The 25,730-nt window shown below is 48.1% G+C and overlaps 1 protein-coding gene across 4 annotated transcripts in view; it reads right to left on the bottom strand.

Annotated features, from left to right (window-relative positions):
• Window positions 1–9,193: 9,193 nt before the first annotated feature.
• Window positions 9,194–25,730, bottom strand: part of Ablim3 (actin binding LIM protein family member 3) — a 114,806-nt gene continuing 98,269 nt past the window's right edge. For 3 of the 4 annotated variants that reach the window (XR_009589779.1, XR_009589778.1, XR_009589780.1), the window contains 8 exons: window positions 23,594–23,728; window positions 22,675–22,739; window positions 21,099–21,246; window positions 18,686–18,715; window positions 18,124–18,182; window positions 16,337–16,397; window positions 14,989–15,571; window positions 9,194–11,157 (listed from right to left, as the gene is read on the bottom strand). Coding sequence is in view for 1 of the 4 variants with exons in the window: in XM_021633692.2 (XP_021489367.1) it covers window positions 11,044–11,157; window positions 14,989–15,069; window positions 15,564–15,571; window positions 16,337–16,397; window positions 18,124–18,182; window positions 18,686–18,715; window positions 21,099–21,246; window positions 22,675–22,739; window positions 23,594–23,728 (701 nt within the window). In the remaining 3 variants the exon portion in view is untranslated. The remainder of the gene's footprint in view (window positions 11,158–14,988; window positions 15,572–16,336; window positions 16,398–18,123; window positions 18,183–18,685; window positions 18,716–21,098; window positions 21,247–22,674; window positions 22,740–23,593; window positions 23,729–25,730) is intronic. The other variant, XM_021633692.2, reaches the window with a different exon arrangement.

Genomic DNA, 25,730 nt, shown 5'->3' with positions numbered 1-25,730 from the left:
GTGGTAAAGCAGAGTTCTTCTGTTCCCTTTTGGGGTGGTGGAGCCAGTCAGCTCAGACCTGGAGTGGCTAGACTTGCAATTAAATTTCTTTTTATAACTTTTCTTTTATTCAGCCAGGTGCAGTGGCACATGCCTATAATCCCAGCACTCAGGGAGGCAGAGGCATGCGGATCTCTGTGAGTTTGAAGCCAGCCTGGTTGACAAAGCAAGCCCAGGACAGCCAAGGCTACACAGAGAAACCCTGTCTTGGGGAAAAAAAAATTAATTCTTCTGACATATATTACATCCTGACCATAGTTTCGCCTTCCTCCCCCTCCTCTCAGCCTCTTTTCCACTTCCCTTCTTCTCCAGTCTGTGTCCCTTCAGAAAAGAGCAGGTCTCCCAGGGACGTCAATCAAACATGGCTTAACAAGCTACAATAAGACCATGTGTATATCGTCACATCAAGGATGGACAAGTAGGAGGAAAAGGGTCCCACAGGTAGGCAAAAAAGTCAGGGACATTCACTGTTAGGATTCCCATAAGAACCCCAAGCTGCTCAGCCATAACAGATATGCAGAAGACTTAAATCAGACCCCTGCAGGCTCCCTGATCTCAGTGAGCCTCCGGGAGTCCTAGGTCAGTTGATTCTGTGGGTGGATTCTTGTGCTGTCCGGGTCCGCTCTGGCTCCTCAAATCCTTACTCCCCCTCCTCTGAACTCTGAGCTCTGCTTAATGTTTGGCTGTGGGACCCTGCATCAGCTGGATGGAGTCTCTCGGTTCTCTTTGATGACGATTCTGCTCGGCTCAGGTCCCACACTCTGCAGGGAGGACGAACCGCATGTAGATCAAAGGTTTTGTGGCTGGGTTGGTGTCCCAATCCCTCCACTTGAGGAGGCTTTGCCTGGTTACAGAAGGTTACAGGAGGTTCACGTTCCGTGCTCCCCATCGCTAGGGGTCTTTGCTAGTGTTACTCTTAGAGGTTCCGTGGAGTTTCCATTGTGCCAGGTTTCCACCTTGCCCTCAAAATTCGGGCCCCTCCATTCCAGACATTCCTTCAGATTTTCACATCACCATAAAAACAAAACAAGATATTGCGCATGCGTGAACTTATGTGTGCCTCAGGCATGTGTGGTGGTCAGAGAACAACTTAAGGAAATGGGTTCTCTTCTTCATCAGATTCAGGTCATTTGGCTTGGTGGCAAGCACCTTCCCCTACTGAATCAATTCAATAGCCCATGAGATCTATTTTTGACATAAGAACACTGGTCACAGCCTGGGGATATTGCTCAACGTGTGCCTAGCGCGCATGAGAGCCACATAAACCGAGTGTGGAGGACCATGAGTATAATTATAGCACTAGAGATGTGGAGGAGGGAGAATGAATATTTCATCGTCACTCTTGAATGTATAACAAGTTTGAGATCAGCCTGAGATACATAGAGACCCTGTCTCAAAAAAAAAAAATCAATTAAATTCTCTTGTTTTAGAACAGTGGTTCTCAACCTTTCTAATGCTGGGACCCTTTAAGACAGCTCCTCATGTTGTGATGGCCCTCATAAATTATCTTCATTGCTACTTTATAACTGTAATTTTGCTACTGTTATGCATTGCAATGTAAGTATCTGTGTTTTCTGATGGTCTTGGGCGACCACTGTGAGAGGGTTGTTAGACAGCACCAGAGGGATTGCAACCCACAGGATGAGAACCGCTGTTCTTGAGAACCAGCTAGGCTGTGCCTATGGGGTATGTCTGGCAATGGACCCTTCCCTATGGAGACTTCTAGAGCTCCTGTCCGCCTGGAAGCCACCTCCCAGAATGCTGCAGCAGAAGCTAGCTCCTCTGAGAAGCTCACCATTTTATTTTGAGGCTCAAGGCAAATCCCGGGCTTTGACATCCAGAGTGGGTGAACCTGGAGTTAGAAAAATCCCAGAGCTGAGAGGAGCCTAAGACACCGGCCAGTTTGGTCCTGTCCTTTGTCACATGGAAAACTGGAGGCCAAGGGCAGGTAAAAACTTTCAGTGAAACTACACAGGGCTTTAGCAGCAGAATGGGGGGCAGTGGGCATAGGGATCCAACAACCAAATGGCTGTGTAATTTCAACAGAAGGACGAGTTTCTTGGGTTGTGTAGAGTTTGTTCTGATCCAGGTGGCCCAGTGTGTTACAGATTGGGAGGAAGGCACACTTATGTTACAAGCAACTGTGGCACTGGGATCCAGAGATTCCAGAAGGCTCCAGAAGGCCTTTTCCAAAGCTGAAAAGGCAAACTCCTAGTCCTTCACTGTGGAGGAATTTTAATTCAGAATATGGCTTCTCTGGCAAGAGAGCACATCAAAGACCTTTTAGGTCTGTGATCTGGCTGGAATTACAAACATGCCTTTAATCCAGGAGACAGAAGCAAGCAGATCTGAGTTCAGAGCCAGCTCGATATAGAGAAAATATCAGGTAAAGAAAAGCTTAGGTCCAGGCATGGTGGAAGCACTCATGCGTGAAAGTTATGTGTAATTGAGTGGCAGAAAAGGTGACAAATCAGAAATGATTTGACAGAATAGGATATGCCCTAAACCTAACCCTAACCCTAGACCTAACCCTAACCACAACCCTAACCATAACCCTAATCCTTAAAGAAAGGAAAGCTACTTAAGGGGCAATGCAGAGAGAGACAGGAGGCAGTTTTACCAGGACAGTAACAGAGAGATAGGTTGCAGAGAGAGAGAGAACTCAAGAGAAGACTGAATGAGCCAGAGAATGAGAAGGAGCCAGGATATTAGAGCAGATTAATTGACTTAGTTTGAGGCCAAACAGAGTAATTCAGAGGCCAAGAGAAAAGCCAGGCTGAGTAAGTCAGCTGAGAGTGGAGTTTGAGCCAGAACAGCTGAGTTGATCAGACCAGCTGAGAGCTCAGTAAGAACAAGAAAGGGTGACTTATTAAGCTATAAGTCTCAGAAAACGTTCTAGGCCTAGGTTAGATCGTACAGCGGTTAGAAGCTTCCAGAACCAGGCGGAGGTTAACAGATGGAGGCAGTAATCCTCTGAGACAATTCAAACAGGCGAATAAAGGTTCCTTTTACACTCACACAGCTTTTCCATTTCCCTAGTGATTCCCACGTCCTGCCACCTCCCCCACAGCGCCTGGCCTGTCACTCCACCCTATGGAGCACAGTGGTGAAGAGCTAACCTCTGGAAGGAGGCAGACCTGAGCCAGATACCTCGACCTGTCCCTGCAGTCCAGGGCATGAGCTGCAACCTTTCTGAACCTCAGCTTCCTCATCAGGCTATTCAGACTTCCTAGCACAGTGGCAGGAAGGTTTAAGCACAGCTATGTGCCAGGCAGTGGTGGCCCATGACTTTAATCGCAGCACTTGAGATCAGATAGATCTCTGAGTTCAAGGACAGCCTGGTCTACAAAAAAGTGAGTTCCAGGATAGCCAGGACTACACAGAAAAACCCTGTTATATATATATAAACCCAAAACAAAACTCAAAAGTATGACTATGACTATGTTGAATTCTTGGTGTTTATGGGACATGTGACATATAGCAAGGATTCTTTCAATGCCGCTTGCCACTCTATTTAGGGAGGTGTTATTTAGTGGTTAAGTACATGAACATGAGGCAAGAGAGCCTCAAGTTCAAGTCCAGACTTTGCCATGTAGAGCTGTGAAAAACTGGATGGATTACTTACCAAAGGCTTAATATGTTCATCTGCAAACTGAGGATAAAAGCTGTACAGATGAGCCCAGAGCTCTGAAAACACATCTCATCTGCTGTTGGAAGCCTTGTCCTCTTGTCGTCAGTGTGGGTCCCTTTGAAGAAGTTGCCAGAAGTTTATGGAAATAGTAAGGAAATCTTGACTGCATATACCCAGGCTGCCCCCTGCAGGGAGTTTCATATGTCACAGCACTGACTGTGGAACCAATCTGACCAGGCTCTTAATCACCCTGCAGGAGCATTGGGATGGGAGGAATGCCAGGCTTCCAGCACTTGCTGCCACAGAGGCTGATGAGGAGTGGCATTTTGTACAGACATAAAAAACAAAAACAAACAAACAAAAAAACAAAAAACAAAAACAAATGGTGGGCTGATGGTGATGACACACACCTTTACTCCCAGCACTGGGGAGACAGAGGCAGGTGCATCTCTGAGTTCAAGGCCAGCTTGGTTTACAGAGCTAGTTTCAGGACAGCCAGGTTTACACAGAGAAACCATCTCAGTAAAAGAAACCAAATGGCTATGTTATTTCATCAGAAAGACAAGCTCCTTGGGTCTTGTGACATTTGTTCTGCTCCAGGTGGCCTAGTGTGTTAGGGATTGAAAGGAAGGCACACACTCCTGTGCCACAATCGGGGGTGGCACTGGGAACCAGAGCTTGCATAAGGCTCTCGAAGTCTTTTTTCAGGGTTGAAAAGGACTCCTAGTCCTTCACTTGACTTTTCCATTTCCCTAGCAATTCCATATCCTGTCATGAGCAGGGACAGAGATATGCACCATTAAGTTGTGGCCACCCCTCACATGGATGGCTCCTGAGACCTCACTGCCAGCATTAATTCAGTGTATTTGCCATAACTCCTTTGGTGGAACTCAAAGCAGCTTAAACCCAAAGGCAGATAGACGTAGGAAAAAGCTGCCTTTAAAGTGAGCACAGATCTAGTTATGCAAACAGAGCAGTCTCTGCTTTCTCATTCCTCCCCTGGCTCTTTCTTGTTTTCATAGTCTCCAGTTTCGGGTGATTTCTCTCTCTCTGTCTCTCTCTTACTTGTTAAGATGTTTATTATTATTATTGTTATTATTATTTCATATCCCGATCATAGCCCCCTTCCTTCTCTCCTCCCAGTCCCACTCTCCCTCCACCTTCCCCCTATTCCCCTCCCCTCTCCTCTTCAGAAAAGAGGAACTCCCCTCCCCCACTACATCCTACCCCAGTACATCAAGTAGCATCAGGACTGAGCAAATCTTCTTTCACTGAGGTGGGGCAAGGCAAAGGCAGCCCCACCAGAGGGAAGTGACTGAAAAGCAGGCAACAGAGTCCATGTTAGACAGCCCCTGCTCCCCTGCTCTCCAGTCCATGTATGGTCCTTGTTTGGTGCTTCAGTCTTTGTATGCCAGCCAGGTTAGTTGACTCTGTTGGTCTTCTTGTGGAGTTCTCGTCCCCTCTGGGTCCTTCTGCCCTTCCCCCTCACTCTTCTACAAGGCTCCCTGCTCTCTGCCTGATGTTTGGCTGTAAGTCTCAATAGCTGTTTTGATCCACTGCTGGGTAGAGCGTCTCAGAGGACGCTATGTTAGGCTCTCATCTGCAAGCACAGCAGAGTATTGTTAATAGTGTCAGGGGTTGGTTCTCTCCCAAGGAATGGGTCTTATCAATTCGGGGTGATCTCTCTAAAATCTGTGGCAAAAGAGGCTAGCAAGCTTCCCTCATAGCGGGACACACATGCATATCTCCCTGCAGTTCCAGAAGTGGCCAAGAGGGGGCACTCATAATCTGGATAAACAATGATTTGGCCTGCTAGAGATGCAGGAGATGATGAGCGCAATGTTTAGCTCATTTAAACTTAGGACAGCCATTGGTCACAGGTTTAGCTGACACCTTATTTTTTAACTTATGTGCACACTTGTCTCTCCTGGCCTTTGGTGTCTCTCAGGTATAGCGGCAGGAGGGGTCAGTACATGGCTATGCACTCTTGCATCCTCACAGATTGGCAACAGCTCATAATGGTGTACGTAAGTGGGTGTTTGTCATTGCGTAGTTAGAAGTTTTAGGGTTGTGAAATACTTAGATCCTCATTACACAAAGGGCTTTAATGGAGTGAGCATAGTTCTGGGATGTCAATTGCTATTAATTAAAAAAAAGATTTAAAAAAATGTATGTATATAGGTATTTTGTCTGCACATATCCACGTGTGCCTGATGCCCAGGGAGGCCTGAGGAAAGTATTGGCTCTCCTGGAACTTGAATGATAGCTGCTTGTGAGCTACCGTGTGAATGCTGGGAACTGAACATGGCTCAGCTGCAGGAGAAGCAAGCGCTCTCAACTGTTGAATCATTTCTCCAGCCCTCGACTGCTATTAATTTAAGCAATGCTTTGCTTTCCCATTAACTTTTCTAGCTGTGTGAATCGCAGCACTTCTAGCCCACGGGAAACCCTCGGAGGCCAGCCGCAGCCACTGACACCTTCCATAGCAGGTGTCTGTATCTCCGTGACTGGGTTCTGCCATGGGCAAACGCAGCTGACCAGGCTCCCTGTCTCAATGAATCTGGTCAAGACTCAGCTGGGCTATTAGTAGCTACAAAGTGGGGCCATTGCAATGGCTTTAATCATAACCGGTTAGGTTGGCAGCTCCTGGCATTATGTTATGTTATGTTCTGGCTTGTTATTGTGATGCTGCCTTCTAGTATTCAAAGAGGTTACCCCTCACCAAGAACCTCAGGAAGTCTGACAGAGAAGGCTGAGCCTGTCCACAGAAGGCGGATGGCTCAGAGCAGAGCGTCTCACCTTTACTGCTGTACATCCCTGGGGAGGCCAGGGCAGGGCCTGTGATTCTGCATTTCTCATCAACATTCCTGACTGGAGATGGCACTATCGGTGGGAATGATTAGAGAAATTCTTCCTCGAGATCTCTGTTAATGAGCACAGAGCAAGGCAGATTATCTGTACAAAGCGTGGAAGAAAAGGAGGTCACCTGCCAGGCCTTCTGCAGGTCTACCTTACCACCAAAGGCCCCTGCCTACCTGGCTACCTCTAATCTTGTTTTCCTTCCTTCCTTCCTTCCTTCCTTCCTTCCTTCCTTCCTTCCTTCCTTCCTTCCTTCCCTCCCTCCCTCCCTCCCTCCCTCCCTCCCTCCCTCCCTCCTTCCTTCCTTCTTTCATCCCACTCCATCCTCTCTTGCAATTCCTCAAGAAGACAAGCTCTTGCCCACCCGATTCCTTTGCACATGTTATTCTCCTGTGCCTAGAATGCTCCTTTTCTGCTTTCTCTGCCGACCTTTCCTGTGGCTCCCTGTCGATTGTTTCTGTAGCAGCTGTCTCCATGCACTCTCTCCGTCTGTTTACTTGTTTGGGGCCCATTTCTTTCCTAGACCTGCCTGCAGGAGGTACAGCTTCCATACTGTTTATCTGGCAGCAGATGCTCCTGAAGTATAAACATTTGTTGGGTGCATATGCAGGCAAGAACAAAGACATTCTTGGCATCATTTTGCGTACTGGAGCCACTTGTCTGGAAGGAAAAGGAAGAAAAGCAGGAGCCTGTTTCCTACTTTTTTATTTTTAAAATGAAATTTTAAAAATTTGTGTGTGTGTGTGAGTGTGTGTGAGTGTGTGTGAGTGCATGTGTGTGCATAGTGCATATGTGGAGACCAGAGGACAACTTATGAAAGTCAATTCTTTACTTCCACCATACGGTCCCAGACATCGAACTCAGGTTCTGGAAGCCAGAGGAGAATGTCAGGTGTCTCCCTCTATCACTCTCTGCCTGTTCTTTCAAGTCAAGGTCTCTTTCTGAATCAGAGCTTGTGTTTTCTTAGCTGGGCTGGAAGCCAGCAAGCTCCAGAGATGCTCCCGTCCGTGCACCTCCTGGAGTTGCAGATGTGTTTGGGATGCTCATCTTGTTACCTGGGGGCCTGGGACCTGAACTCTGGTCCTCGTGATTGCTCAGCAGCTTCTCTAACCCCAACATCTCTTTTCCAGAGATGTCAAAATTTGAGCACGAAGGGGGCAGCTTAAAACAGATGAAGTGCAGTAAGTCTCCATTTCTTAAAGCTTGTTTATGCTTGGTTATGAAATTATCAGAGGCCACCTCAGGGCTCTTGGCCTTAATGGCACAGCGTGATGAAGACTCCAATACTCCCTCATAGGTCACCTTCCAGTTCAGTAGGACCTGCCCCTCACTGTGGTGGCTAAAAAGGCAAACCTAAGTGTCCCTGCGTCCCCTGTCGTAAGCACGAGGATGTACTCACTAATTTCAACTGGCAAGGCATGAGCAGAAACAGATTCAGGGGCTCTGGGAAAGTTTTCCCTGTTAAACTAGACAGGCAAAGTGCGGTTACGTGAGGGGATGCCTGGGATCACAGGGGCCTCTTGTAAATGGGGGGGGGGCATGCTTGCAGAGGATAAAAGACAGCATATAAAGGACAATGGAGTTGAAGGGGCACACACACACAAAACCCCCGATTCTCGATGATGTCGCTGGGCTACCGAATTCAGAAGCCTTGGGCTTCTGGTTGCTCTTATGGTTCAAGCCACTTTCAACAGGGCAGTTTGGACTCGAAGGTAAAAGGGAGTGGCCTGCTGAGATCTGGGAGCTGGTCTTTCTGCTTAGACCAGCTGGAAGGACTCCTGGCCCTACAGTGGTCATGATGTATCTTCTTCAAAGTTGTTCCACCTGTGGGTTGGGGGTGGTAACCATGGATACCTGTTGGGTTGCTAAGAAGCCTCATTGAGATACTATGTCCAAAGTCCTCCCCAGAGAACTTGGCACATTGATGGTGTTTAATACAATTTTTGCTTGTAGAGTCTTATTTGTGATCAGGACAACCTCTACTATCTCGGGGTACACTGCTTTTGGCAGAGAGCAAGGTGGATGGGGTCAACCTGGTGTGTTTGTAACTCCCATGCAGGTACATGGAGGACAGGGGACAGACAGCCTTGGTGCTGTCCCTCAGAGGCTGCCTGCTTTGTTTTTTGAGGCAGAGTCTCTCACTAGAACTCAGGGCTTGCCACTTAGGCTAGGTTGGCTAGCACAAGAGCCACAGGTATCTACCTGTCCCCATCTTCCCAGCCCTGAGATGGAAAGTGCACTGCCATTCCCATTTTTTTTTTTCTGGCTAGAACTAAGGCAGTGGTTCTCAACCTAAGGGTCATGACCCCTTTTGGGGGAGTCGAATGACCCTTTCATGGGGGCTGCATATCAGATAGCCTGCATACCAGATATTTACATTCCAATTCATAACAGTAACAAAATTAAAGTTATGAAGTAGCAACAAAAAAATAATCTTACCATTGGGGGTCACCACAACAGGAGGAACTGTATTAAAGGGTAGCAGCATTAGGAAGGTTGAGAACCACTGAACTAATGTCTTTGTGCCTTAACAATTTTAGTGACCAAGCTATACCCCAGTCCTGGTCTTTAGTTGCTTTTGTGCCTGGTCAGTCTGTTCCGATATTAACTATCTCCTCCCCCCCCACCCCTACCTTCACACAAGAAACAAGAGGAGGACATGGGTTTGGGTTGAAATGATGTGCTTTTATGGGAAACAAAAATATCCAACAACAATAACAAAAGCCCTTCAATCTCACAAGTTGTTAACCAGTGACAATGAGGCAGTTTCAATGATTGCATCTGGCTGGGGACATTTCTAAATGGGTCAGGAAAGTTGAAAGACATTGGCCAAAAAAGAGAAGTTGCAGGGAGGTGACATTTTAAATGATTAGACTTCCCTTCTGATCCTTCCACCCCGTCGCCCTTCCAGCTTGCAGATTCCTCAGAGCCTTCCTGATTCCATTGCAGGCAACCTCTTCCAGAAGCTTCCTTGGTCTGCCCCAGCTGCACACGCCTTCAGCAACGTCTCGCACACTTTCTCAGGCCTCCGTCCATCACTTTCTGCCTTGCATCCGTTATGTCTGGTTCAGCGTCTTACCAGGTCTCCTGTTACTTGTTGTGACCCTAGGGCCCTCTTTGATTTATTCCCAGTGCCCCTCCCCCTCCCCCCCACTCAGTGCTCAGCATTCAGCAGGTGCTCAGGAAGGGTTTGCTGAAGTCAGTTCTACACTTGCCACGTCGCATCACCCGCCCCTTGAGCATCATAATTGTCCTTTTAAACTTCTCCATCTTTCCTCTGAGGGCCACCCCAACCCCCAATAGAGTGATACAGGCATCTCCAAGAAGGAAGAGCTGCCACCAACCAACAACTCAGAATTGTGGTTGGGGTGAGGGAAGGCTCTGTCTGTTTCACCTGTTGCAAGAAGCAGGACAGTCAGTCCCCGAGGCCACCGGGGCAGAGCGTGAGCAGTGTTGGTCAATGCCTCATTCTAGAATCCCCCCAACAGCCACGCTCCTGAAAGCTTCTGAGACCCAGCCAACGTTGTAGCAGGACCTGGGGGTGGGGGTGGGTCCAATCTGAATGCATTGTCATCTAGGGACCAGTGGCATAGACCAAAGAGCTTTCTTTGGGATGGGTTCTAGTCTCCCTGCACAGGGTGGTGAGTGTGTTTGGATGCTCGATGGAGCTACGATGGAAACGTTAGCCCTGTGGTGTGTAGAAGATCATCAGGCACATAGATTGTAATAAGGCTGAAGAGTACAGGCTGCAATAATGGCCTCTCATAGAAAGGGGGAAGGGTGTGGGGGGGTGCTAGGGCCACTGAGGTGTGGACAGGAGCCAGTTGGGGGTGGCAGAAGGGAAGGGAAGTGCCTTTTCCTTCTCCTACCAAGAATTCTAGATTTGCACGAGGGAGTGGTCAGGACTGAGGGTAGAAGAAGGGGTGCTGCGCCGAGGAGAGGCCAGGGCCCATCCACTCTGTACTAATGTAAGGAATGAGGCCCACACATCTAACTACATCACCCCAAAGAGCCCTTAGCTCCTATTTGGAAGTGTAGAGAAAATTCTTCACGTGGCCTCAAATCAGACCTCACTGATTTGGGTGGATCATTGTGGACCTTCCACCGGAGGGCCCATCTGTGACCACAGTGTGTGAAAACTGCATGGCCAGCATCAGCCCAGGAGACTGGGGAAAGGTCCTGAAACAGGGAGTAGAGGCTCCTCCAGGCACCTTTTAAAAGTAGAGTTAGACCTTGGGGACTCAAGGTGGGACAGATGTTTCAGTATAAAAAGGATCCCCAGTGAAAGGATGGAGTCCCTTCAAATCCCTTCCCAGATCCCACAGCACTTAGAAAAGAGAAGCAAGGAGCATAAAAATACCTCGATGATGTGGGCTCGCCTGACAGTACAGAAAAGCAAGTCTCATGGCAGGCAGCATGTTAGGTCCCATTATACAAGAGGATTATACTGCGTGTGGGGATAGAGATTTACATACATCTTTATATAAATGCATCTATATGTATAGAGCCTCCGCCTAGAACAGCCGGGCTTGCTTCTTCAGTTCGTTCCTCTTCCAGAGGGCTAGCCTCTCGAACTCTGAGATGGTCATGCCGAAGACTTGGTAGAACTCCTCCTGGGACAGGTGGCGCTGTGTGATGGGGAGGGGACACAGACAGCGTGAGGATGTGAGGTGTGGGGACAGCAGCGGTCGACGCACCTTCTCCTGGGGGGCCTCTGGGGGTGCTCTGGTTTCCTTTGCCTCCATCTCAGGTGGGTGTTGAGTTTGCCCAAGCACCGTTTGTGTACCCTGGCTGACCTCACCTTTACGAATCTGTGCTCCACGCATCTGCACCCGCTACATGTGTGCACGTCGTTAGTGCTACCCAATTCCCCTTGGGAAAGAGCGAGGTACACCTAAGGATTTGGGGTGTACTGCCTCTTATCGACGTTGTTACAAATGACCTAACAGAAGTGTGAACGACCAGTGCCGGCCAGGCATGGTGGTGCACGCCTGTAATCCTAGCATTCTGAGAGGCAGAGGCAGGTGGATTGCTGTCAGTTCAAGGCCAGCCTGGTCTACAACAAACTGAGACCAGGACAGCCAAGGCTACACAGAGAAACATTGTCTTCAACCCCCACCCCCACCAAAAAAAAAAAAAAAAAAAAAAAAAAAAAAAAAGAAAAAGAAAAAGAAAAGAAATCACTGCTGTTATTTTTCTGTCCACTGGAATGTCCTTTCTTTTCCTTCTTGAATGGAAACAAGTGTGTCATAGGATCAAAAATCATTCTGTATTTCATGGCAGGTTCCCCTCCTTCCCTTGTATTTCCCCTTCCTCTCTTTTCTCGGCATTCTTGAAGGTTCATGTCAAAAGCCTTTAGACTTAGAGGTGTATGACATTTAAAATAGAGCAAAATATTAGGAATTGATAGATTTAGGTGATGGGTAGGTGGGTGTTCATTTTACTATTCATACAGCATCAAGTTTAAAAAAAAAGAATTAAGTACATTCAAAGTGTGAAATCCAACAAGGATCTGTACAGCTTTGGAATGGCTGTTCTAACTGTACCGAAATCCATTGAGATGCACATACTCGATCTGATCAATTTCTGTGTACTTTTTATAACAAAGTTTATTTGAAAAGGAAATGTATGGCCTATCTTTTTCCTGCAAGCTTTCTGGATTCTCTGAGGATTTTGTATCTCTGGTTGGGTATTGAAGGACACTCAGTGAGAACTTTGCATACAGCTACATAACAATTAGCCAGCCTGTTGGCTTATTTACGCTGTGAGTGAATATTTTGACAGTTTTTAGAGTTAGCTAGGCAAGGATGTATGATTTTGGACAAATAAGTAATCCTTCGAAGCCTCAGTTTCCCCTTCCTGAAAAAAAAAAAAAGGACCTTCCTAGTACCTGCCTCATTGGTATGGCAAGAGTGAACCAAATCACAGGGTGCCTGGACATGCCTGATTTGTGTGGTCTCATCTCTCTGTGCGTGTGAGCTTTTTGAGGACTGGTCAAACAGATGATCTGATCCCCATTTCCTGTGATGTCCATCCTCCTCTTCCTCTCTGCTGTGCTCTTGTGGTCCCAGCCACACTTATCTCTTGATATCTTCCCTCACACAGGCTCACTTCTACACTCAAGCCTCACTTCTGCATGTTCCCTCTGCCCAGAAAGTACTTACAACAGCATGGCTAACTTGCTCAGATGTCATACGGTGGTTGAGACCTCATCCATTTATCTGCAACCACAGCTTGCTCCTCCTAACTCCCAGGCCCAGGCTCAGCCCCCCTGTGGCTCTTTACCCTTCCCTGTGTCACCTGCTAGCACAGTGTAGCACTTGTTTTTCATTTGTGTCCTTTAGTGTCTGTCTTCTCCGGTAAGAATGCAAACTCTGAGAGATCAGAGTCTCCATTTTGTTCACAGACATGGCTAAATGCAGAGAACAATACTTAGCACTTATAATGGATTTTTAAAGTAAAAGCTTAATTTGCTATTATTTTATGTACATGTGGATGATGATGATGATGATGATGTATGTGTGTTGCACATGTCACAGAGCATGTGTAGAGGGCAGGACAACTTTGTGAACTCCATTCTCTCCTTCCACCTTTTACATGGTTTCTAGGATTGAACTCAGGTTGTCTGGCTTGCATGGTCAGCAGTTTTACCTGCTAAGCTCTCCTGCCAGCCCTATAATAGAGTCGTGATAAATATTTGCTGGATAAATGAATGTCTGTACTCTGAACTTCCTGAGGATACATCAGGGTTCAGAGCTGGGGTAGAAGCTGGGCCAGTGTTTCTAACTCAGTGCTACAATGTAGACGTTCCTGGGTGACTTAACCTGGATGAAATGGATTGACCTGTGCTTTTTCCCCAGGTTGTGATTTAGCTGGTCGGCAATGAAAGTTCTCTGAAGTGGTTCTGATGCCTGGAAAACTGGAGCTCATCAGGCCCCAGTTTTGGGGACCTGGGAAGCTTACATGCCTTAGAGCCGTCTCTTTTGAGATGGCTGGGAGCTGTCCCCTTCAGCACCAGCAGACACCTGAAGCTTCTTGTTACGAAGATGAAAAATGTCCATGTTCTTTGAGCTGCTAACCCAGAACAGTAGACCTGGGGACACTTACAGAGCTGCTTTCCCACTTGCAGTCCCCACCCTTCGCCTCTACCCCTGGGTGGATTCCTCAGTGTCAGAGCAAGGCTTGTTCCTGCGCTCTTCCTGCATTCAAGTCTACCAGTGCGTTCTGACATCTCTCCTGAGCAGGTCCTATGGTGTCCGGAAGTTCAGGGTCAGCAGAGGAAATGGTATAAATGAGAGTGTGTGGGGCATGAACTGCAGTCGGATGCAGGCAAGGGGAGGTGGCAGGACCAGACATGTGACCCATACCAGGGGAGGACTTGAGAAGGATTTGGGTACTGTGATCCCTAGATCGGGGCCCTAAGAAAGGATACAGCCATAGCATGGGAAGGAGAGTTAAAGGCATAGAAGGCCAGGAAGGACACATCCTAGGACAGGGTAACACATGCTCCAGATCGGAGGTAACTCGGGGTGGGTACTCTATGCTAAATAAATGATACTACCCAGCGCCATGCCCGGAGCCCCTCTGCACGTCTATCTATACTGTTTCAGCTGCGCATGGTGCTTTTCTCTATGTGCATCCAAACCCGACCTACCTCTTCCTGTAAGTCTGTGTCAACCAAGCTGGTCTTAGTGACATTCTTTGGATAGCAGCCTATAACATTGAGCCAGTACTTAACCCATGGCTCACTGCCAAACTCTGCCTAGAGCTTGATGTATATCCTCATCCACCTGTCGTGGACCCTTGAGGGACGCACTAGAGGGAAGGGCTCATCAAGGAAGTTAACAGCTTCAGTGCGGTTATTGCTTGGCTGAAGCACCCACCCAGTGATGGCAGAAGCAGAATGGAGACTTGGGACTTGGGACTTATTGATGCTTTTGCCCTCCAAGCAGAGCCATCTGCCTCATTCCTCATACCCATCATAAGACCCTGATTTACTACAGCCCTGAGTACGCAGCGACCAAAGGCAGTTGTTGTTCTGCAGACAAAGCATCAGCCCCAGATGAGGAAACAGGCAGCTGTGCATCCCAGACACCGACTAGGCTGAAGATGGGAGAGCTCGGAAGCAGCACAGCCATTGGGTTGTGCAAACTTACTCACGTCTCTGCTTTCGCATCAAGCTTCAACGGATACTTAAATTATTCATTCGGCCCTGAGCCGAGTCGGCTCTGACAAATGTGTGATCTCTTTAATACCAAAGGTCTTAGTAATGTACAGCATCAGCCATGTCCTATGTGTGCCCTGAAATGGCGACGAATGCAGCCTGATGCAAAACCATAAATTTACTTAAATCACTGGGAGATTATCTTGTGGTTTTTAAAAAGAGGTTCTTGAGCGTGAACTTTAGAGATGACAATGTCAAGTTGCGATGCCAAGAAGTTGGACATGCCTGTACATACCTCTAAGCGGGTCCGGTCCACGTCCTTTGGCAGTCGGTTTCTCCCTCTTGTGGTCACCAGCAGCAGCTCATATGGGTAGATCTAAGGAAAAAGGGGTGGGGCATGTCTAGCTTGGGTTAGGGGGGTGAGTTTGTCATTTCTAGCTGCAGTTTGAGCCTGGGATGCTGCTTCTATCCACCAAGGCCAGACATTTAGTCAGGAGGAAAGACTGGGTCCGCCCCCCTTGGGTGGGCATGGTCCCCAGAGTGCCGTATCATTGCTAAAAATAAGCTTGGTGGTGGCAATTGACATGAATGTGGGCCCAAGGATTTATGTATCTAAGTATCTAATAGTTGGTGGCTGTTAACCTGCCCAATTGGCACCTGTGGTGTCCCAGAATTCTTAGGGACAGGAAAAGGGTTAAAAGAGACTCAGGGAGGACTTGGGGATGAAGGGCCAAGGAGAGACAATGTTAGCCCTGAAAGGTTCTTCATCTATGCTTCTTCTCTGCATAGATGATGCTGCCATCCTCTTGCTGCTCCCCAAGGTAGTGGTTCCCAGAATCTGGAGACCCCCAGGGTCTACGTGTTCTTTACCTTGTACTCTGCAAAAAGAAAAGAGACACGCACCAACTAGGACCCACCTCTGGGCTAGACGTCACTACACTGGCCTCTGCCTCAGGTTCCCAGGGGTCTAGTCTCCACACAGTGGTTGCGCTAAGCTATGGGAATCCCTGTCTTCCCGGGTTTCACCATGGATGGGCATCCAGGCTTGTGTGAGCACGAGGTGGGGGCTGGCTGCCCTGAGATGGCTTTATGAGAAAAGTAGCTTTTGAGCTACGTACAATAGGGAGAAAAAGAATCCGAGACAATGGATGGAGCCTGGGGACATGATCTCCAGCATCTAGGGGTTCCTTAGAGGCTGTGGTATGATCACACAAGCCAGGCTCCAGCCAGCCAGTGGATCCTGGCAGGGGAGCTTTCCTGACAGAGAGCATGGATCTCATGGAGACTTTTCTGGGAACAATGTGCAGTTGGCTCTGATTGTCTCCCTCCACCATGTCTGACTGGAAGCTTTAGCTCATCAGTTCAGGGTAATCAGCACTCTCAGAAAGCTCTGAGAGCCCGGATGGGACAGATGGTCTGGAAGGCACCCAAGGCTGGGGACGAGAGAGGATGAGGGAAGAGGAGAGAAAGGGGAGAGTGGAAGCATCAGGGAGGGGAAACTTGGGGTTTGGACAGAGCCCATCCTGGAGAAAGAACCGGTAGCAGTGGTTCACAGGTCAAGCAGCAGTTCTGAGCACTCCATCCGGAGTCTCCAGGAAGTCTCAGGAGGGCCCGCCCCTGCAGCTCCAGCCTGCCGTGCTCACCTCGCATGCCCCAGTTGACTGCGTTCATGCTGTCATAGTGGAAGAGGTCTGCGCTGGGTGTCTGTAGGGAACATAGAGTCAGGCTGGCCTGAGAAGCTCACATCTGCTTCCCAGAAGCACTCGCCTACCTCCAGAATGCGGAGCAGGGCAGAGGCAGGGGATTGTCAATAGCATCAGTCTCAACTCAGGAAAACATGTTCTTCCTGCAATTTAGTCCCAGCACTCAGCAGGCAACCAGTATGGATCCACTCATTCAGTGGAATGGTCAATTCAGTGGAAGATCTTCTACAAGAGCTCCCCTGACAGGTAGTCCTATTGATAACAGCAAGGCACCCCTTCATAAACTCTTAATTTTCTTTATCCTGATCAACCTTTTTCATAACACTGTCTTCCAACATTGTATATATATATACACAATATATGTATATTGGTGGCTGTTAACCTGCCCAATTGGCACCTGTGGTGTCATATATGTATATATGTATATATATATATATATGAATGAATGAATCTAAACTCCAAAGAGAAGAAATTTAAAGAAATGTGTACAAGTATTTGGCCTATATGTATGTATGTGCACCATATGTGTGTGGACCTGGTGCCTTTGCATGCTAGAAGGTGTCATTGGATGCCCTAGAACTGGAGTTATAGACAGTTGTGAGCTACCATGTAGGTGCCGGGAACCAAACTTGGGTCCTTTGCAAGAGCAGCCAATGCTCTTAACCACTGAGCCATCTCTCCAAACCCTGGACAGGGATCTTTTATTTTGGGCACTTGCAGGTTCTAAGCGCTCGGAGCAGAACCCGGCATGTGGAGGAGGCTCTCAGCAAATCTGCTGAGTGAATGAGAGGATGGACGGGTGGCCTGAATGCCCTGAACGCAGGCTTCTCCACAGGCCAGGGCCACAAATACCAAACATTCTCTCTAGCGGTGCCTCACTGCTTGTGTGTCCCACACTTAGATCTTCCAATAGAGCTATGGCTTCCACTCCTGGCCCACTTGCAGTGTGTACTCTATACAACAGACAGAAGGATCCCACCAAAAATCCAAGTTGGGTTCACAGGGCACATCTATGGGCACCCTCTGAAGTTCCTTCCTGGGGTGTATGGCTTCTAATGATATTCCCATCTGGCTTCACGCCCCCACTCTTTCCATTCTGGCCACGTGCCTTGGCGCTTCTGGCCACCTGGCCATTCCATTTTCTTACTTATTGTTCATCTTCTAACTGGGACTGTGAATGCCGCAGGAAAGCTGACTTCATTCACTGTAAGATCCTCAAAACCTGGAACAGTGCCCGGCACTTAGTAGGTGCTCAAAACCCAATACTTGTCACAGGGTCCCTGCCCTCATCATTCGTTCAGGTTCACAGCAATATTTTTCCTCCCTTTCCAGCCACTAGACCAGATCACTGATTCTACGGAGGTTGTGTGAGCTGCTCAAGAGCTCAGGAGGCTTGAATCCCAGCTCCCCCTCCATGACAGCCTGGGCACGCACTTCCCGTCATTTTGCCCTCATTCGCTCCACCCACAAACAGGTTTCCTGTTGGCGACCACCTTGTCTGAGGTGTGAAGTTAGTTGGTGCTGGTAAAGCCCAGTGGGTGCCATAGAATTCTTTCCTAGCTGCTCCCTGGGGTCTCTTCCTACCCAGCAACCAAAGGGGAGGAGGAAGTTGCCACCATCTTCAGCAGCCCCACCTCTACTCCAAGGCCTTTCTTCAGTTCTACCCAGGTCGTCTCTAGGGTTAGAGTGTTAGCATCTGGGGGAAGAGCCCAGCACAGCCCCCTTACCCTGTGCAGCCCATTTCTTCTGTAGGCAGGCAGGGAGGCAGATTTGGAGATGAGGGGATCTGAAAAAGAACCAGAACGACTGTCGGGATCCCTGAGCCAAGGTTCTTCTCTCTGGGTTCATCTGGCCAATACTACCCTCAACCTAGTGGGAAGTGGGATGGGATCCAGGGGATAGCAAGTTCTCCTGAAGTTTTCCAGACCACCTTGGGGAACCCTGCTCCAGCAGAATTCTAGGCCCACCAGAAGCAGCTACTTACACACTCTGGCCTTGATTTATACACAACCATTCTCTTAGGACAGATTCCCGTGTTTTGGCCACAGGCCTTGGAACTGGAGTTAAGCTCAGAACCAGGCAGGCAGGCTCTCAGGTGGGTGCAAGAGGCATGTTCTTATTCCTTCTCTTTGAAGAGAACCCCAAGTGGAGACCCACAGTCCAGCTATGACGATGGTGGACTAACTTATGCTCAGACTCTGTCAGTCAAGCCATGGGGGGCTGTGTGTTATCGCCTTGACTCTGTCCTTACAAGACACAGGGGCTTATGGTGGGGCAGGCAGAACATACCACTGTCGGCCAGGTAGTGTGAACGAGGGGCTGCAAGAGAGAAAAGTCCAGATCAGTGCTCACGGGTATAGATGGGCATGGTGGAGACATTCATCTCTTACAAAGAAACATGGCTGCATGCTCAAGGACTCTGGCTGACAGGAAGGTGGGGCCTCAATCATCATTAGTTCCAATTAGTCAGTTTCTTTCTATTGAATCTAAATACCGCCTTCCCTCTCCCTCCCGGTTCTTTGCACCTGGCAGGGAACACATGCTCTGGGATATTTGTCGCATTGATGTAGCTGGGACATAAATGTATGCATGTATGCGTATATGCCTTTCTATATGAATTTATGTATTGTGCTGTTGATGGAGGACAGGGCCTTACACATGCTAGGCACATTCTTTCTCAGTTACACCCCTAGTCAACAGGTGAATTTGGAGCAGTCTCGGGTGCCCTGCGGAGATCCAGAGCCAGAGATGGAAAACAGTGCCCCAAATGGTTAGACAGGGAAACAGTCTCATCAGTTCATCCAGCATCTCTGCTCTTGGTATATTCTGATGTCAGACAAAATTACCTCATCACCGTTCAGTTTTATCGTTTGTGGAATGGGAGTAACAGAGTCTCCTTTGTAGGAGTAGTATGATGAACACGTATGTGCTGGATAGTTTTATTTCAATTGGACACAAGCTAGAGTCATCTGAGAGAAGGGAAGCTCAGCTGAGAAAATGCCTCCATGAGAGAGGGCTGTAGGCACACCTATAGGGCAGTGGTTCTCAATCTGTGCATCATCACCCCTTTCACATCAAAGGACCCTTTCACAAGGGCTTTTTGGCCTGGTGTTTCATGACAGCAATAGTAACCTGAACTAAGACAGTATGACATAATACAGTAGGATTCTTGGCACAGTGGCAAGAGAGGTGTCTCCGTGGCTAAGAGTATGTACTGCTGCTATTGTAGAGGACCCAGGTTCAGGTCCCGGCACCCACATCAGGGGTCTCATAAGAAGTAACTTTAATTGCAGATCCAGGGCATCCAATGCCTCGGGCCTCCACAAGCACCTGCACTCATGTGCACGTGTGTACACACACACAGACACACAGAAAAATAAATCTTTAAAAGGATATTTAGGACTGGTGGTGGTGCACACCTTTAATCTCAGCACTTGGGAGGCAGAGGCAGACGGATCTCTGTGAGTTCGAGGCCAGCCTGGTCTACAGAGTGAATTCCAGGACAGCCAAGGCTATCACAGAGAAACCCTGTCTCAAAAAACCAACATATGTATATTTCACATATATAGATATCTATATCTTTATATCTATATCTCATAGTCCCTAACCCATACATGATACTCCATAAGACTGGCTTTATCACCATCCCACTCCATCATCAGTCTCACCAAAATCGGGATTTAGCAAGGTGAAGAGGGGAAAGCCTACAGCCTTAGGTTCCCTCCAACTCAGATCTGACCCTAGTTTAGTCACTGACTTGGCTTTCTGGTCATGGGCAAGTGGCTTAACATTCCTCTTCTCATCTGTAAAGTGAGGGATAATAACTTTTCTACATTGTGTGGGTTGTAAGGACCAGTAGTGATGTCTGCAAAGGCCTGGGGCAGAGGAGTATGATCAGCAATGCCTTCTATCACCCAGAAAGCAGGGACTGGAGGTAAGATTTCCTAGCAGCACTGAACTCCACAGGGGTGAGAAAGGAAGGAGGCAGAGGGAGCAGGTGTGCCTCTCCGGGAACAGGAAGGAGCTCCACGAGAGCCTCAAGTTGGAGCGCTTAACACTCTGCTTCCTTACTTCTAAATGATGAGAGGCTCAGCACTTCAGAAAAGGGACCCTGTATTTTTAAGCCACTCAGATGACAACATTATATATATATATATATATATATATATATATACATATATATTTAGATATACATATATATGGATATGTATGTATATATGTATGTGTATGTATGTATATATATATGCATATATATATTGAATTTAATTAGAAGTCACGGCTCCAGAGAGCTCCCAAGAGGTGGTGTGACTACTCAGTAAAGCATGGTGGTTCCATTTTGGTACTCCATCTGACCTTCTGCCCTGTCTATGTTCCACACCCACGGGAGGCCCAGAAGGATGGCCAGAGAGTCAGAAAATGGGAGAGCCTGGGGCTGCCTTCACAGCCAGTGCTTCCTGATCCTTTCATTAGCTCAAAAGGTTGGATCTGGAAGCTGGCTGAGCTCCAACACAGTTCTAGCGAGAGGCCCAAGAGGGAGATCCATTTCTATGAGTTCAGGGTCTTTGGGCATCTGTACCTCAGTTCCCTATGTGTAAGATGTGAGGCTCCTACTGCTTTGGGCAAGAAAAGGCTGTGATTGTGTCTCACAGGGTGCCTGGCCCAAAGCAAGCAGCCAAGAGACCCAGGACAGGGCAGTGCTTACAGCCATTGAGGGACATGTCGTAGCCGGCGGTGTGTAGGGCCTCCCGGCTGCTGGTGGAGCTCCGTGGAGGGGTCCAGGGATCCGCATAGGAGCTTGATCGTGCCTTCATCTCTTCCTTCAGAATCAGCCGGCCAATCCCACTCTGGAGCTGGGGGGTGGGGGAGGGAGGAGCATGAAGTTAGGAGGAGGCACTGGGGCAGGATCAGGAATGACCGAACCACTGTACTTGACAGGAGCCTCTGCTGACCCTTCTAGAGCTCTCCCTCCCGACAGCCGCCATGTTCTTCTCTGTGAGTACCTCTCTGTTCCCCAGGTAGTCCTGAGGGCTGGGCGAAGTTCTGAAGTGGGTCCCCGAAAAGGTCTAACTAGTGACAGAATCACATTGCCTTGCCTACGGTCACTGGTTCAATGATGAACAGCCATCCCTCTATTTTACTTGAAATGAAAAATCATACAATCCAGAAATTAATGATTCTGAAGCCGGGTCATCACCTAGTAGCCATAGGGCATTGCATTTGTTTTAGGAACCCTCCCTGACTCGGGGTCTATGAAGATCCTTAGACCCTTTGCTCGTCTCTTAAAAAGGCAGTGTGGCACTTGTACATAACCTATGCAATTGTTCACACAAACTTACGTAGGCTTTCACGCCTTATTTCTTTCATCATGCTTTCAAGGCTCACTCATGCAGAGGTGTTCATGACTTCATTTCTTTTTGTCCGTGTGAATACATGCTCATGCATGTGTGCACATGAGCACCTATGTGTGTGTGTGTGTGTGTGCATGTGTGCATGTGTAGAGGTCAGAGTTCAACATTGGGTTTCTTCCTCAGTCCCTCTCTACCTTATCTATTTTTTTATTTCTTGAAACAGGGTCTTTCACTGAAAATTACTGGTTCAGCTCAACTGGATGGCCAGAGGACTCCAGGGACCTGCCTGTTTTTGTCCCCTCTGTCACCAGCACTGGAGTTATAGATGTGTACTTTTATGTTGGCTTTTGTATGAGTCCTGGGATCTGAACTTGGGTCCTCATGATAAACTTTAGCAGCTGAGAATTCTCTTTCATGCCTCCTTTCCCTTTAATGCCTAATTAATAGTGGATAGTATAGATACACCACTTTGTATTCATCCATTTGTGGACTGATGGTCATTGTGTTGTTCTTACTGTAGGCTATTGTGAAAATCACTGCTATGAACACATATTTGCTTGGCTGCTTGTTTCTGTATTTTTATATTTAGAAATGGGACTGCTGCGTGGGTCCTATGATAATTTTTATGTTTAGCTCTTTAAGGAACCATTAATCTGTTTTCTACAGGGCCTGGGCCACTTTGTGTTCTCACTAGCAAACAACCATTTTGAACATGAAGCCAATGCAGAGAGGCAAACATCTTAAATCAAAAGAGGCTTTCTTTTTGAGCAGCTGGAGGGTAGTCACTGAAGCTAGTCTTGCTATCTGACTCTTCTGTTAGGTACAATTACGCATTTCTTCTGAGATGATGAGTTTGAAGTTGGTTTCTGTCACTTGCCAATGAAAAAAGAAAGAATCTAAGTATTTTATTCAGGGAGGTAGCCCTCTCACCTTGTGCATGCTTCGGTCAAAATCTTCTTCCTCTCCTCCAGATGAGAACCTTCTGGCGCGGGGCACTGTGGGAGGGCAGGTGAGATTAACTTCAGTGTGTGCTTTCTGCTCAGCCTCCTCCCTCCCTCCCTCCCTCCCTCCCTCCCTCCCTCCCTCCCTCCCTCCCTCCCTCCCTCCCTCCCTCCCTCCCTCCCTTTCCCAGTTTCTAGTGGGCGTCCCCACTGCTGCTCTCCCAGCCACTGATCCCTGTTTATTTAGGTTACGGTTGCTTCTGTGTCATACTCTTTCTATAAATGTAGGCTTCTTAGAAGGTAATGAAGTCACCCCTGAGCTTCTGTAAAGCCTTGTTTAGAAAGGAGGTTCTATTAATAAAGCCAAATGTTGAAGTAAAGTGGACACTGATGGAAACTTCTCCACACGATAGGAAGAAACAGCTTGGGCTGTGCGATGAGTGTCATGGTATCTGGAGGACTTTGCCTCCCATCTTTTTTTAATTTAGTGATTTATTTTTATTTTATTATTTTATGTGCATTGGTGTCTTGCATATCTATATGTCTACATATCTGTGTGAAGGTGTCAGAGCCCCTGGAACTGGAGTTACAGACAGCTGTGAGCTGCCATGTGGGTGCTGGGAATTGAACCCGTGTCCTCTGAAAGAGCAAGCAGTGTTCTTAACTGCTGGGCCATCTCTCCAGCCCCTCCACCTTCCATCTTTAAACCCTTGGTCTGCTTCCCGAGAGCAGGAGCCTGGTATTTTGCTCCCCAGTGTTTCCTTAGAGTATGGGGCTGGCAGCTAACACGTGAGGTGGAAGGAGTAAGGCTCTCAGTTACATCAGGGAAATGATTCTGTGAAGGAGAGGGTGACTGTCCCTGATACAGACGGCAAGCCTCTGGCCTTGGACTCTATAGTTAATACTACCTTTAGGGGACCCGTGGTAGGTCCAATACTCGGACTCTGAAGCATAGTAGGGGTCTGGCGAGTAGGCGGGGCTATACTTGGAGGCCTGGCTGATGTCTTCACTTGTTTTGCTCTTGGTTGCCGTGGACAAATCACCTGCAGAGGACCCAAGGACAGCACTTCAAGAGAGCGGAGTGTTTCAGCTCGGAATATGCATTCTGTGTCTGTCACACTCCAGCTTAAGACTACTTAAGGTTAGAGGTGTCTGGTGGGAGAGCCTGGGACATGAAACACCAGAGCCGCAGAAGCCCTGGGTTAACCCTCCATTTTACATTTGAGGCAAGAGAAGGGAAACAGCTTGATCAAGACCACCCAACTCATTGGTACCAGAACGGACTAGACTAGGGCTTTTTCCAGCACATTTCATGGACTCTCACAGTATACATGAAAAACAAACAAGCAAACATATTATCCCCAACCCCTGAATTTTCTGGGTGGGTCTAGCCCTTTCCTTCCTGACATCCTTGAACCTGCTTTGTCATGGCTTGGAACCACATCAAGGAAGGAATTGCCAGGCAGGGCCAAGATGTTTGCTGATTTAGGTCAGCTGTCTCTATGTCCTATTTGAGGAGGCTGCATGTCTTGAAGGAAGGGGCCCTGGACAGGGAGTAAGGAGTGCGGGGCTCTGGTTGCAGCTCTGCCGCCTGACTTGAGCTCAATTCTAGGCAAATCCTACCTTTGCCTGCCTCAGTTTCCTCATCTTTAAGTACTAGGATTGTGCGATAGCTCAGGTTCTACCTGGCTTCATGCTTCCACCTGAAGGAATCCTCTCACAGAGGTGAAATACTCACTACAGACACAAACGTTTACAGGACAATGACTTTACAGTGGCATAGCCTGGTGATATGCTGACAGGACAGAGGCAGGGCTGGAGAACCCAGCATGGCTCCCCAACCACTTCTGAGGGAGAACGAGAGGGAGGCTGTAGGGACAGAATCTATGTTCCAAGGACCAGAGCAGAAGGTTCTAGCATCATGGGCTTTCATTCTGCCCAGGACTGTGCGTCACTCACTTCCTTGCTGCTGCATCTGCTCCCTTGACTTGAGCCCTGGATGCTTTTCTCTTGGCTGATGGCTACCTTCTCCCTGGACTTCCCCTGAACCTGCTCTGTTGCTATCTCCTGCAACCCTCTTGGAAAACCTGATGAGCCCTAAGAAACATGGCTCTCAGGGGCAAATTATCTTTGTGGGGGGGCAGCACCTTTTTTACCTGGCCACCTGCACAGATACAACAGGCTTACAACTCACTGTGGGGCCCTTGCTCCACCACCTCTGAAAACCAAAGATGTCTGTTTAATGTAGGATCTCAGCCAGGGGTGGTGGTGCACATCTGTCAAGAGGCTTAGAGGGAACAACCAGGAGTTCAAGGCTGTACAGAGTTTAAGGCAAGCCTTTTTTTTTTTTTCCTCTTCTCTGAGACAGGGTTTCTCTGTGTAGCCTTAGATGTCCTTCTACTCTGTAGATCAGGCTGGCCTTAAATTCACAGAGATCTACCTGTTTCTGCTGGGATTAAAGGTATGCACCACCACTGTCCAGCCTAAGGCAAGCCTCTTAGTAAGACTATGGTCACCCCCAACCCTAAAAAAGTATTCAGGGTCTTTGTGCCCAGAGCCATTACTTGCACAGCCCCTTTCATCATCTGATTAGCTGGGTCCACAGTACAGGATTGCTTCTGCTATCTCCAAGCTCGAATATGAGCCTGTGCTTTCCTCTGTTATCTAACTAGAACAGTGAGCAAATGAGGGCAGCCAGGGTAGCAGCTGCCATCTGCCTCCTCAAAGGGAAAGGTGTGCTTATTCACCTGAGGCTTAACGAGAGCATTTTGTAGTAAGGAACAGGAGGTCCCAGCATGTACCACTTTGGTACTGGAATGCAGGCAGAAATCTCTGGTAAAACAGCTAAGAGAAGATTTCTGGGCTGTGAACTCGGCATTTCCACATTTCTAATTTTAAGGGGTCTGGGTCATGGAGGAAGCCATCGAATCTGCCCTTTGAAAATTAGTTTCCAAGGGATGGATGTTCCACAGACTATTGTTTAAGAAATGCCAAATAAATGAATTAAGGAGGGGCCAGGGAAGAAGGGTGCTTGTGTAGCATGCG

This window comes from Meriones unguiculatus, chromosome 2 (genome assembly GCF_030254825.1).
Source record: "Meriones unguiculatus strain TT.TT164.6M chromosome 2, Bangor_MerUng_6.1, whole genome shotgun sequence".
Lineage (NCBI taxonomy): Eukaryota > Metazoa > Chordata > Mammalia > Rodentia > Muridae > Meriones > Meriones unguiculatus.
This window is presented reverse-complemented; position numbering and strand designations above follow the sequence as displayed.